At 44.9% G+C, this 14,555-nt stretch overlaps 1 protein-coding gene across 11 annotated transcripts in view; it reads right to left on the bottom strand.

The window, feature by feature from the left end:
* The window catches only part of BIN1 (bridging integrator 1), a 94,279-nt gene that overhangs the window by 33,621 nt on the left and 46,103 nt on the right, over positions 1 to 14,555 (bottom strand). For 9 of the 11 annotated variants that reach the window (XM_066190206.1, XM_066190207.1, XM_066190209.1 and 6 more), the window contains exons 5-7: positions 13,384 to 13,479; positions 8,813 to 8,920; positions 813 to 898 (exon numbers count right to left, since the gene is read on the bottom strand). In XM_066190206.1, the coding sequence (XP_066046303.1) occupies positions 813 to 898; positions 8,813 to 8,920; positions 13,384 to 13,479 (290 nt within the window). Of the gene's footprint in view, positions 1 to 812; positions 899 to 6,037; positions 6,131 to 8,812; positions 8,921 to 13,383; positions 13,480 to 14,555 lie in introns of all 11 variants that reach the window. The other 2 variants (XM_066190215.1, XM_066190216.1) reach the window with 1 other exon arrangement.

Genomic DNA, 14,555 nt, shown 5'->3' with positions numbered 1-14,555 from the left:
GGAAGCAGAAGGATCAGCTGGATAGCAGGAGCCTGTGAAAAACCTGTGGCAACTTAAAATCCCAGCAGCTGCCTGTCACCAGCCTGCCAGCTGCCAACAGAGAGTGCTCTACCAGCACCCAGCCCAAGAGCAACAGCAGGTGGGAGAGGCTGTCCCAGGCCAGCAGCATCATGGCTCTGCACAGGAAACCACCCAGATGCCTATGTCCCTCCCAGCTCCTTCTCCAGCCAGGCCTGCACTCAGGCTGGGTGAAAAAGGGAGCGAAGGCAGACATCAGCACTTTGCTTTCCCACCCTGCTGCTGCCCACTTTCTCAATCCCTACAGACCAGCACTGTCAACCTGGACGTGACCAGTGCAATTAAAAATAAGAAACTGGGACACTGCTAGGAAGAGTTTGCCAGTTTTCCACTGTGTCAGCCCCACAAATCAGCTTCTGCTGCCCTACAGTTCATCCCCCAAGCTAAATCTCGGTCTTTGTTTCATCTCCCTTTTCATCATCAGAAATCAGTGGTATGGCAAACCCGTGATCTCTCAAGTCTTTCAAGAAAGTTGAGCAGAGTTGGCAGGGCAAAGGGATTAAGCAGACCAAGCAGAGAAACACAGTTTCTCTTTGTAGTAAAATCATGTTTTTCAGGAAAATCATGAAGTAAAGCACAAGAGAGAACCTGTGGCTGGGGGGAATCCTAGGACAGATGGAGACGATCCAGAAAAAAAGAGCAGACACCCAATCCAGGCTAAGAAGAATTGTGATCCAAGAGCTTGGGTATTCATTTCCTTCCAACAAGCCCTTGGGAAAACTTCCAGCACTCACCTATTCCATAGTGAAGGCAGTTCCTCCTGCAGATCAACATTCATCTCTTCAAACACCTTCTGAGCCTTTACTAACTCTTCTTCAGCCTTAGTAACAGAGAAGGGAGATTGTCAGCTCCAGCACAGACAAGTACCCTGCGGGGCTGGAACAACTGTGACTCTTTTGGCTTCTTTGGGAGAACAGGCAAAATTCTGGCATGAGGTAACCAGCATCCCAAATGAATCTCTCAGGAACCAGGGTTGTACCACAGGTGACCCTCCAGGTTGAATGTGTTCCTCTCAGGTTCTCTCAGTGGATTTCCCCATTTATACACCCAGCAAGTAATTCAAACAACCACTAATGTGTTTCAAGTTCTTTAAATTTCCCTGACTTCAAAAACTGAATGGAGTTGGTCAGGCAGTTCAGCCTCCAGCTTGGATATAGGTGAAGGTAATAGGGGCTTCTGTCCTTTGATAGATCTTAGGAGTTGAAATCCATCCCAAATGCCATTAAAGAAGAATCCTCCCTCATGGGGACTCTCTGCTGAGGTAAGGTCATGCCAAAGCTCCATCTCTTATGAGGAGGGGAGGAAGTCTGCATCCTTGGCTGATACAGCTCTCCCACAAAGCTGACTGGAGAAGCAAGGAAGGGTATGCAAAGCATGAGTTGTGCCTGGGAGGCCAGACTGCAGGGCTTCAGCAGCATTTCTTGGTTTCAGTGGTCTCACACAAGTGCAATCCCTGGCTGGCTGTCGGCCCCAACACCCAAAGGGATCTCCTCCCAGGTCAGAGTTTAAATTTGACCTGTTCACTGGACCTAGACACTGACAGATTCCAACACTGATGGATGAATTCTGTCAGGTTTCAGTGACAAAAAGGAGCTCCTGGTTTTTGTTGCTGACAGCAGACACCAACAACAAGCACATGTCCTTTTCTACATCTGTCCTAGGTGACCTCTTTCTCTTTTCAGTGCCCTGACTTAAAGTTTTCTAATTAAAACGTTTCTATCCTGTAATCTATAGCAGCACAGCATTCTGCCATGCAGTGGGATGTAGAATGGAAAAATCCCTTCATGAACAACCTGGAAGGTCAGCACAAGTGCCTGTATAAGTGACAACAGCAGGAATCTTACAACACCACAGGCCTCTGCAGAGAGCCCAAAGCTATGGAATCTGGATCTCCCTACCAGCCTGCAGTCAGATTCCTACACCTTCTGTGAAATCAAATTTTATCTTCTTTGTGTCAGCTTAATTAAAGAAATCCATCTTACTGCTCCTTAGTGACAGTTATACACAACGACAGGAATGATGGGAGAAAGGGCTTAAAAATATTTTACAGTTCAGAATACCATTCCTCACAGGAATCATTCTCCACTATACAGGGTAGGATCCTTTCACTCTCCCATTTCTCTCCTGACTCAAGAGCAAACCACAGGAGCTCCTGCTTTCCAGCTAGCTTCACCTGTCCAAGGGTTGCTCGCTGCTGCCAGAGGCAAGGCTAAGGCTCTGTACTCAAGACAAGGGAAAAGGTTTCCCCCATAAAAAGACACATCCGGGAGGTATTCAGAAATTAAGAAGATCTGGTGAGGAACAGGCAAGGGGAGAAGGGGATCATGATGCTTCCACCCAGAAACCCCTGTTTCGCTGCTACACTCACTGAAAAACTCAACATTCCAAGAGGATTTGCACAAAACAAACAAAAAGTCTTTTGAACAGAGACACAATTTATGCTGAATGAGAGACAATGATCACAAAGACTCATTCTGCCTCAAAATACCTTTATGAATGAATGTTTCTAATGCAACCATTTTAAAGGGAGTTAAAAAAAAAAAAAAAAAAAAAAAAAAAAAAAAAAACAACCCTAGTAAGTCCACCCTTTGGCTTTATCTTATTCTAACTTCCAAACTATACCGGAACCAGAATCAACCCAGGAGATGGGAAAGCTTGGAGATGAGGCATCAATGAATGCTGTTAGTTTTTCAGACGTGGTGAACATCATTAACATTCTTTCCCTCTCTCGTTTACCTGTTTGTAAGGTCAAAGAACCTAGAAAGCAATGGGTGAATATTGTGACATCCCGAGGCAAAGGCAAAATCAGCAACAGGCAACGCTCACTCTAGAGAATTTGTAGGAATCAGGGATTCATCCAGGACCTGTGGCTCAGCTAGTGCTCTCATCCCCAGAGTATTGAATTAATTCTTCAGTCCTTAGTCAGCCCAGGGATCTTCTCACCAGTGGAATTTATTTTGCTTGGAAGCCAGAATCCTGGCATTTGATAACCCTGACTGCTTCCAGCCAGAGTCAAAGCCAGACATCAGCCTGGTCACAAGCCCTTCTAGAGAAAAAGCTAACTCAGGGAGTGAGGTGGGGAAAGGCAGAGACAGGCTCCAGGGCAGAGCCCACTGCCACATCTGTGCACTTTCTGTTTCAGCTGCCATCCTTGCCACCCTGAGGGAAATGGAGGCAGAAGGACTTAATGCCCACACCCATGAAATACAATCTCAGAAAATCTTTCTCTCCTCTCCCTGCCTGAAAGGGGGAAAGTTTGAGCAGGAGATGGACAACAAATGCTTTCCTGACCTTCCACCTAACCAAAGCTCAGAGTGCCAAGCACAACCAGTTCAGTTGTGGTAGGGGGCAATTGTTCCACACTGCTTCTGCTACTGCCACACATGTCAGCCCTCCTGAATGTCTGGTTATGTCCAGCCTGGTGCTTTCAGGCAGTCTGGTGACCTTCTCACTTCAAAGACTGTGCTCTGAACTGCGGTAATTAGGCACTGCTCAGTAAAGAGTTTAGATATCCAAGAGGCAGGGATAAGGAACAGAGCAGGAAGATTCCCTACAGGCCCAAGCCCCACCAGTCCCAACCAGACCTGCTTCTCAGCTTGCTGACTTTCTGCTATCGTTCTGTTATCACTGCAGCACCAAGGATGTTGCTTTTTAGTCTGCATTAAACAAGTCAGCAGAGCTCAGTCAAAAGGCAAGAATCTGCTGTTCTAAGCCATTTTCCTCTTTGTTTCAAAAAGCACGGTCACTGATATTTCTAACTGAGAGTATGCAATAGCAACTCCCACAGCAGACTTCACAAAAAAATCCCCACTGTGCTGTTTTTGTTATTATCCACTAAAGGCCTAAAGAGCCAGAAGTTTGTGCACCCGAGGGAGGGACTTTGCTTTACAGTAGAAACACCAGATCTCACTGACCCCATTTTTGCACGGAGGTTGTAAAATTATCAGGCAAGAAGAGACAGCAACACAGCTGCTGGTAAAAGGAGACTTTTTTTAGGCTTAACATTCTGAAGCTTCTCAATAAATCCAGCGTCATCAGCCCTCCTGGTTTTCTCAAGAGGTTAATGAGATTTAAGGCTGTCATTAACACCTTCAGTCTTGAAATCACACAAATGCAAAAACCGAAGCCTTTTTTTGCCTACCTACTAATGTTTGTGAAGGCAAGCTGGAAAACGTACAGCTTCAAAATACAACTCATGTACTTTATTAGGGGTTTGTGGGTTTTTTTGTTAGTTTCCAACCAAAAGTAAAATTAAAATAAAGAAAAAAGCAAAGAAAAAACCCCAAATACTTACACAAATAGAAACAGAAAATGAGGGTAGGCAATAGCATTATTTAGCTGAAGAATAAAAGGGACTGTTTTGAAAATATCTGTGGTCACTGAAAATATTAATGCCATGTATTAGGAGATTACCGCCCCCACACCACAGTGGGTGGAAAGATTACACAGTCCCTTGCACATGCTTGCAGGGCAAAGTCACCCAGTACAGTGAAATTATGGAGTGACTCTTGGTAGCCCAAGATCCACAGGCAATGGACGAGGGGACACTCACAGCTACTGCTTCTCTGGGCAGTCTGCGCGTGCTGCTATTACAGCAGCCACCACAGCCAAGTCTGAGAAGAGGAAAAATGCCCAAGAGCTGATAGATTTACATATTTATTTGTGACTTGAGAAACTTCCCATACCTGTTTTCTAGTCCTCCAGAAATACCACCAATCAAACAGACCAGTCAAGAACCACAGCTGTACAGGTAGTTCCCAGCTGGGCCAGCAGAGGCACAGGAAAAGCCCCTGACAGCCTGCCATGTGTCCTTCTCCCTTCAATCAAGAATGAATACATATTTCCTCCCTTTGCTCTGCATCTTAAGCAGGGCTGCTAACAGCTGCTCTTCCCCCAAGCTTTACTGCTGTGGTAATGGAGTCTTTTCCCTGAACCAGAGTCAGAAAGTGACTGTGAAAAACCCAGGAGCTTCGTAAGGTGAGAGGAGTTTCCAAACTGCAATTCATTCCATGGACAAAGAATGTGAAGACACAGGAGTATTTCAATGAGAACAGATGAGCTCACCAGGAACTTGTGAGCAGGTAACTGGCGCTCTCCCAGTCTGGGTGAGGATTTATTATCCCTTCTCATTGAAAGCATTTTCTTCTCACTGACTTTCTTATAACAACTCCTTCTTATCCCTTAAGGTGTTCCAACGGAAACACTGATTGAGATTTCATCAGAAAGTCAAATTTCTATGCAAGAAGGATTGAAATTTTATTCCCTGCAGTTCCTCTGAGCTGCTCATGTTGCCCATGATGCTATAACCTAAGTTCTGCCAGATGACATCACCTTGACCTCAGTCTGGAACTGTTCAAATATGTCACACAGGGTGCAAACTGCCTCATCTGGGCCCATCTCTTCTTCTGTGCAGATTGAAATTGTATCTAAAAATGGCTCTTTTAAACCGCAACAGCCAGGATAGTGCTCATTCGGGAAACATGGACTTTACCACAGGAGAACGTTGCAAGCTAGCTCAGCAGCCACAGAAATCTCAATGTTATTTTTCTGTGGCTTTAGTCAATGACATGAATCCATAGGCCAATTTTTCAGTATTTTCTTTTTACAAAACAGCAACAATAAAAATTGACTGCTTCCCTTTAAGCAAAATGGAAGTGGTAATTGGAGGAACTGTGTACTACATCACCCTCTGCCTCGGGGTTACTCCACAGCCTTTCTTCATCCACATTTCACTTTGGGGGAGAAAACAACAGCCCAGTGTTAACACACCTGACTAGAAATCAACTGGGCAGGCACAGATTCATTCACTGGTCAGTAGCATCCACTGTGGCTAAGGAGTGTCAAGGACACAGTTATCAGAGAGGACTAGAGTGAACGTTGCCTAGAGATTACTTGCATGGTACGATCTAGAGCCCAAAATAGCGCATGCAGGGTTAGAGCCAGGTAGATCAGCAGTCACCTGATTTCGGAGCAGATTAGTTTGTGCAACGAGGTGAGCTTGTAGCTTCCCTTGACACCACTGAGGCGCAGCTTTCTCAAGCAGCGAAACAGGCTGGGGGAGGGAGCATGTTTGAGTGGAAAAAAAAAAAAAGAAAAAATAAACAGAGAACAAGAGAGACACAAACATATATCTTTCAGGATAAAAAAATTAAAATCACAACAGAGAGTGTATTTAGAGGCTGGCCCAAACCAGTATCACCAAGGCGAGAGAAAAAAACAAACATCCTGGGACTGATCAGTTATGAATCCTTTGAAGCATGCCAAGTTTAGCAGTAATTAATGTTCCCATGTGGGCTGGATACTGCAGACCAGCCAGACAGCTGTAAGAGCAACAGATACAGTTGTTAGTGACCTAGCACACAGACAACCCTACTCCAAGGCAATGCTGTGAAGTTTGAGCTCCTTAAACAGAGGTCAGGATTAATTAACCATCATAATTATTTGCATGCAACAGCTGAAAGTCCACAGTGATTTATTTTAATAGCAGGATGTAAGTTTAGCAGTAAGTGGCAGGGGTCCTGGGTGGGAAAAGAACATTAGAGGAGAATAAAAGAGACCACGAAGTGCCAAAAAGTATTTGCACTGCTGTTTCTGTTATTATACCATGAAACCTTCATCAAGTCAGTTCCCACTTGTATCCTGTGTCAGAAACATGATTTCTCTTTCCTAGGGGTCTGTCATCACATTCCAAAGTAACTTACACTGGAACAATCCCACTTCAAAGGTCACAGGAGCAAAACTCCAGGCACGGAAAGGGAGAGGTGAACTACCTACAGCAGCTGAGTGCATGCTGAGCCCTGGCTGCTGCCCACAGCCCTGCAGAGCTGTGTGACTGCAGATGCCAGATAACAGGCTGGGAAGTGGAAACTGCCCACTTGGGAAGGCCAATACAGACATACATAACTCCCTGGGACTTGCTGCTCCCATCTTTGCAGGATCAGGACAGTGCAACGTGTCATGTATTATCCTGCGCACGAGCTTACAGCTTAGATTATAGAACATGACAAAATCTGATCCAGTGCACATTTTGGCTAACAAGAAGAGTTTGATCAGGTACTCAGTGACCCTATTCATGATTTAGACAGGCTAAATCATGAATAGAGCACCAACTCCTAACTCCCAATATTTCACTCTTCAAACTGCACTTTTTTCCACACCTGTTGTATCATCTTAACTGAGCATTTGGGGCAACAGTGAGTGCAGCAGTGATAAAAGGCAGCCAACCTCTGCTGCAGAGCACCAGGTACCGACCTGAGTAGATCAATTCCTACAAAAACCATTTCAACAGCAGCAAAGATCCCACTGGCATGCACCAATAAAATAACATGCCCCAGGGAAATCCTGCTCTTTCTTACCCCAAACACAATGAATTACTGCTTTGAACTGAAGGCACAACCAGCTGGGCCTCATGCCTTGCATACAGAACCAAGACTTGCTTTGCCACACAAGTGATGCAATGACACTTGGGCCATCACTCTCTCTCCCCTTTTGTCTGTCAAGGTTAATCACAGTGCATGCAGTGCAGTGTAGATGACTGACGACTTGCAGCTTAACAATGAAAGTACTGTGGCCACTAAACACACATCTTTCACTTGGGGTAGAGATGCATCTTAATTTCTTCTATGCAGGAAAAACACTAGCATCTCCTACATTGCTCATATTCCCCGCTACCTAAGAAATAACCCTAAGCAAAAGATGACAACTCTTGTCAGCCTGGTCAAAAAATACAGATCCAGGGTCTTTCTTTCCTATACTGCTTCTACCCTCAAAACTCACAGTTTACCGTGGCCCACATTAAGGAGAATAAAAGGTGTCTCCCCAGCCCTGGACTGTTCTGCTGTGTCAAGAAGTGTCCTGTGAAGGGAAGCACATGGGTTCAAATACACTTAGGGTACAAGAAGAATCCACAGCTCATTTTAGGGGCAGTATTCAATCCACGAGCCTACTCTAGAACAAAATTAGCACTATTATCTTTCTTCTGATACATCAAAAAAACTTTATTTTTAATTAAAATAAATCTCATTAAAAATAAAATCCTTCATTTGAATATTAGGCAAGCCCTGGATCAAGCTATTCACAGGCAGGAAAGAAACCTGACAAGAGAAAACTCTTATTTTTCTGCTTTCAGCCATATTTATTATCCAGTAATTGCCACCAACAGACAACAGAATACATTCATCAACTCTGCACAGAGCGCATTTCCATCGATGTACTTGCCATTCACACTCCTAAGGGTCTCTCTCCTAGGACATCAGAGGACTTAACAAACACAACCAACCTCAAGTAACACTCAAATATTCTTACTGCTGCTCCAGGATGGGGAGACAGAGTCCCAAGAAGCAGACAGTCTGTAACAATTTTCTGGAGCATTGAAAGGTTTTGCTTCCCCAAGGGGCACACTGGCTTTTCTGCCAGAGGTTACTGGTCCTGGGCACGTGACGAAACCCACACCCAAGCATTTGGCTACCAAGACATGCAGACTGATGATGATGGGTCTGAACCAACCCAACAGACGCCATCCTGCCTTCCAGGAAAACCAAACAAATGAGAAGGAAATACCTAGCAAAACCTCACCAGTTCACAACACCTCAATGATTTTATAGGTCCTTTCCAATATGAATGAATTCTATGAAAACACAATGAAGAGGTACAGGTGAACTTAAAAGCTGCTCAGTTGGCAAATGAAGACCTCCCAAAAAGAAAGGAAGGCTGCATATCCTCCTGATTGCTTTACCTTTGCGATTTTGGTTTCATCCTTCTTCTTTGCAGTTTGCAGGGCTTCAAAGTGGTGTCTGGCACTGTCGTAATCCACAAGCTTCCTTCCTCGCTTTGCGATACGAGACTAGAAAGATGGAGAGAAGAGTCACACCAACCTTCCCCAGCAGCCAAAACTGCAAAACCTCCCAGGAAAACCCGCCCCCCCCTTCACCCAGCTTCCAGAACACCCCACACTCTGCCCATGCAAGGACTCTCCCTGGATCCTCCACACAGGCTGCCCAGAGAGGAGGCCCTGGGAGCCACCTGTGGCAAGCACCATTCCAGAGGGAGAGCCTCAGGAGGAGAGAGGACCCATCAAAGGAAGGCAAGGGAATCCAGCCAACAGGTCCCACCTCTGGGTGACATGCATGTTTTCAGAACTTTAGCTCCACTGCTTCCTAAGCCCCACAGTGTGCCTGCATCCTATAGGTAATGCTTCATGATTTTCAGGGCTTCCTGAGGGCTGCAGCCAGTCTCTAACTGACCAGCTCACTAGTTTGTGTGGAAGCCTGAGAGATTAAGTTCAACAAAAGCCGGCATTTCTGCTGCCAGCACAGCAAAAGCACTCATCCACATGCTCAGGGTCTGCCATGGACAGCCTTTGGGATCCTTTGACAGAAGCTGCAGACAGTAGTGACTGCAGCCACAGGCAGAGGTCTGCTATCAGCATCATTTAAGCAAAGGAAGTGCAAGGGAAAACCTGCAGCACTGAGTCACCAACACACAACACTGAAGCCAAAACAAATACAAGGAGGGAGCTGACTGTGTACCAGACTTAGATTCAGGAATGGAGTCCTGACAAATCCATGGCTGAGAATCCAGGACAGACAGCCAGGCCTGTGGCCTGATCCTATGCTACCCTTCTTGAACTGAGGAGCTTCAGGCTCTCTCTCCCAGCAGGGTTGCACTTTACTGAGGCTCTAGCCCACTGGGCTTCCCTGTTTCAGGAACGAGCCATCTCCTCAGTCCCCTGCTTCCCACACTGTCTGCAAACAACCCAGACTATCTGGGTTGGAGCACACATCTTCCCAGCCTGACCATAACACTTCCCCCCAAATCATAGAGCCTGGACCAGCGTCAGTAATCAGCAGTCCAGAGACAGGCTGGATGAGAGAGTGAAAAGGCATGGCAAGGAGCCAGGACGATTTCTAATTAACCACAAAACCCAGGGACACAGAAAGTGCAGAATGAGGAATCAGCACTGGGATTTACTTGCAAAAGCAGAATCCCCTTCTCTCCTGCACTTGGCAGGGAGCTGTGGTTTCCTCTCCCCAGGCTCCTGCAAATATGCTGCGAAACTGCACTCAGGGCTGATCACTCTGCCAGACCAGCTGGGAGCAGCTCACACATCTCCCACACAGGCTCCTCTGCACTTCCAGTAAACGCTGCTGCAGCTCCGGGTGAGTCACAGCAGATCTGCAGGATCTCAGCCACACGCACACCCAAACTCTCTTCTAAATGCTCAGCTCATTCCAAGAGAGGAGTCACGAAGAAGCTGAGCTACCCCACAGTCGAGGTCACTAGAAGACACCTCCCAAACATCACATTGCCAGCCAGGACATAAGGTGTTGAAGGGGGCATTCAGCTGCTCAGCAATCTGAGATGCAAGTTAATGGATCTTACAAACACACTAGAGGAAACACAGCCCCATCTGAGATTTAAGAGATACCATTTTGCCCCAGGTCAGCCTGGTAGAGACAGCTGGAGTTTTCCCCAACTCTGACATGGCAAACGGCCACTTGAGGTTTTCCACCAGGGAGTTTGATTCAATGTCACCCATCTTTCAAACAAAGTAACTCCTACATGTCTATGCAGCTCCAAAACTTCTATCACCCACCCCCGTGTTTCTGCTGGAGCACAGGGAAATGCTGCAAGGTATAGACACACAGGGTGTGAGCCTCCCGGAGTAAGCACTGACCACACTGCTGCCTGTGATGGCATTAACAAGATTTAGCCCAGCCCTGGAAGGCTGCAGGGCTCCCTCGTATGACTTCAGGACAGCTGCACCTGAATGGAACAGTTGAACTCCAACAGACTTTACTACTTTGCAACAAATCCATCTTAATTTGAGCCTCCTTAAAACAAACAAACAAACCCAAACCAAAGCCAAGCCATTACAAAAAACTTTTGCTCTCCACACCCTTCTTTACTATTATCTGGTTTTACAGCTAGTAGAGCACCAGTTTTAGTGGAAGACAGAAAATCCCCAATTCCACAGCTATTCAGAATTGGTCTGTAGTTTAAATTCTCTGGCCCCACTGCAGAGATCTGTACTTTTATTGCATATTGTGCAAAACCAACCAAAAACTCACTCAGAAACAGTAAAGATTATGCAAGAAGAGTCCTACCCCAAGAAGTACAGACACTGACTTGCAAAGAAAGTTTAAAGTACTTTTTGCATTCCCATTTGTCAAGTTAGAGAAGATGGAGAGGCCCTGTTCAGGGGTGAACATCCAACATCGGATAAATTATTTTCTTTAACACACAGGAATTCCTTACTAAAGGCATGCTCTGTTTCCACATTCCTGTTCTAGATCCCTTTTCACGTCCAAAAAATCCAAGGGAATTTTTATAGCCCCTCAAGTAAAGTTGGATTCAGAACATGTTAGAATGAACAAAAAAATAATGCACGCATGATCTAACTCATCACACATTTTAATTAGTGGACCGTTAATAAAAACAGGCCTTTTCACAACTAAATTAAAATACTCTTCCCTCCATAAATCAACTTATTTTACCAGAGTAATGCCAGAATTCCAGGAAAAACAGAAAATTTCATTTTGTGGAAAACAAAAATCAGAAAACTATTACCACAACAACAAAAACCAACTCAAATATTCTGCAAATTATGTAAGACTGGAGCTGCTTCTGCCTGCCAATCTCAAGAACTCTACTTCCTTATGTGAGGCCTAACTATACCTCTGTACAGGCATAACAGTGCTCAACAACTGCATTTCTAGGACTTGACAACAATATACTTGATTTGAGCACCTCTCACTTCTCTGGGGTAAAGAGGATGATGCATCCAGCTGAATTACCCATAAAAACATACTGACCTTTCTGGGTTCATGCCACTGAAAGTCCATTTTAAAGGAAGAGTCAACTCTAGCAAAACACATCCATATCTTACTGTGAGAACCAACATAAAGCCATTCATTTTAGGAAAGGAAGCAGGTGAGTAGTGCTCCCTAAAACATTACTTGAACTGCACATGAAATTGTTTTTATGCAGTAATATAAATTTCACCTTCTCTAGGGTATCATCTGACAACTGAGAAAGAACATTAGTAATAAACACATTAGTGACCCATTCAGAAATCAGCTGCCACTAGCAATATTTTAATATTTATTCATCTTTGCATACCTATTTGTTCCCATACTTTTCAGACCTATGGCTGAAATTCAGGCTGCTGAGGCCAACTGTCATGATGTTAACAGAGTGAAACTATCAGTGTCAGAAAATGGTGTAGGCAAGAATCTTAGTTTGCAGACACGATTCCAACTTCTGTACAAAGATCATAACTTTTTCTTCTAATATAAACAAACATGATTGTTTAATTCAGAGAGGAAAGGCCAGCATTTTCAGGCATGTATGATGGTTGCACTTCTGACCGAGGCACATGGCATCACACCCCAGAGAGATCAGCCCTACAGCCTCCGGCGGGTAGAGAGCCACAGCCCCTCCCCACTTCAGACTTCCAGGGGCAGAAGAGGCTGGAAAAATGAAGCAAAAACAGGGAGTCCCAGGAGACGAGGACATTGCTGTTCAGAGATGATTCTACAAGCCTGTGACCTGCCCCTGTTTGCTAGTGCACAGTCCTCCTGAAGCAATTAATATTGACGCACGTTTTAAGAGACATGTGGTGGGGAAAGGGTTGCTTTCACTGGAAAGTTGCCAAGCTGATACTTCCCATATGGTGATATCATTACTAGTGCTTCCATATGGTGAAGACATTTCCTGCATAACCTCGAAATGAATAGAGAGGAGATAACTGTGGGGGAAGGGAAGGTCACAGGACATCATTCAAACCCAGGACCCTGTCTCCCAAAAAGACATCTATCCAGCATTCTCCCTTCCCTGAAAAAAGCTGGTTACACACACACAGGAATTCAAGGACTCACAGAAGTCTGCCTTCCACACCAGCCTCTACTCATAAAGTACATTTGCCACTAACTGCTTCCTCAATGTTTTCTGCTTACAAGGTAGTTAAAAGACAAAATAACCAAAAAGAGAGATTGAGACGTTCTGAGCTACTGCTGACAGTGCCCCTCTGCACTCTGATGCAGTAGGGAATTTCATGGATCCTCCTCTTTCACACTTATATTTTCTCTTCAGCATCTTTCCCCTGGATTCTTCGCTCATTTTAAGCCCCAAAATAGAACAAAACATTTTCAATTAAACCAGAGCTGCCAGTTGGCTGCTTTCAAAGACAGCCTTGGAGAAGTGCAGCACACATTCTCCTAAAGAAGATGGATATGTAAGAAATAGATCTTCAGAGCTTTTACCTGCCGCGACTCTCTAGATCAAATAGTTTGAAGAGAATCTTACTTTAATATCAGGAAATTGGCCAAGGTACGTATCCATGGTCAGAAGAGCTTGATCCACCAGCTTCTGATGGAAATCCGTCCATAGAAGATCATTGTTCTGAAAAACAAAAGTAATGGGTTAAATATTAAGAACACAGGGCTCCACATTTCTGTTTTTCTCTGTGAGTGCTACAGCCAACAATCTTGGGCCCTCAGAGCTCTTAAGAATCAGTAATTTCTTTGGAAAACTAATGCTAACAGAGATCTTGGCAGAAATGAGAAAGCCTGATGCTGCTAATTCAGGTGACCTCTCCAAGGACAAAATGCCTTTGAAGCCCTATCTTTCCCCTGCAATGTTAAACTCAAGTCTGTACAATGGAGGATAATTGTCAGGCTGGTTTTGCCTCCTTCTCCCAGCAGCTACAAAAAAGGGACACCTGACACCACAAGGCAACATTTTCTATTTTTCATTACAATACAGCTTTCTGGAGAATCATGAACAAACAGAAAGCCACACTAGCAGTCTTCAGCCCTCACACAACCTGCCTCCACAGCCCAACGGAGGCCACAGCCAAGGCTTGCACCCTGAGCTGTGCCCACTTTATCCTCAACCTTAGCTCAGGCACAGTAATTTCCTATCAACACCTTGGATTAGGTGAAAATAACCCCTCTCTCCTGTTTTTCCACTTGAACAAAGGGTTTTGGCTAAAACATTCAAGAAACCTTCCCACCTTATGCTTTTTATTTGGCAGGAGTAACTCTTCTCTCTCACCTGTCTTTTCACAAGCAAAATATAAACAAGGAATTAAAGCAGGAGGTGGAAAGATGGAAATATTCTTGCAGACCCAAAGGGCAGCTACAGTTAGTTCCCAGGATTCATGTCCCCTTTGACCTCTCTGGCTCAAATTTTATGAACGGTCAATCTCTCAGGAGGCACCACAGTGGCTCAGGAAGAAACAAGGCCAACAGAGACTCTGAAGCCAAACCAGCTGAAATGCAACTCCATTATTTACTGCAACAGCACTTCCTAATGCAAAGTTTCCATGTTAATGACAAAATTGACCCGGAAACACTGAGGTTTTGTTTAAATCACCTGCTTTCAAGTCATTATTTCCTGGGCAAGACACAGATGTTATTTCAGGTGAGATTTTCTGCAGGGGAAAGAAGGGGAAGGAAAGAATCCTCCTGCTCTCC

The sequence above is a fragment of the Chamaea fasciata genome, unplaced genomic scaffold, assembly GCF_029207755.1.
Source record: "Chamaea fasciata isolate MVZ Bird 193981 ecotype frontalis unplaced genomic scaffold, bChaFas1.0.hap1 SCAF_8, whole genome shotgun sequence".
Lineage (NCBI taxonomy): Eukaryota > Metazoa > Chordata > Aves > Passeriformes > Sylviidae > Chamaea > Chamaea fasciata.
This window is presented reverse-complemented; position numbering and strand designations above follow the sequence as displayed.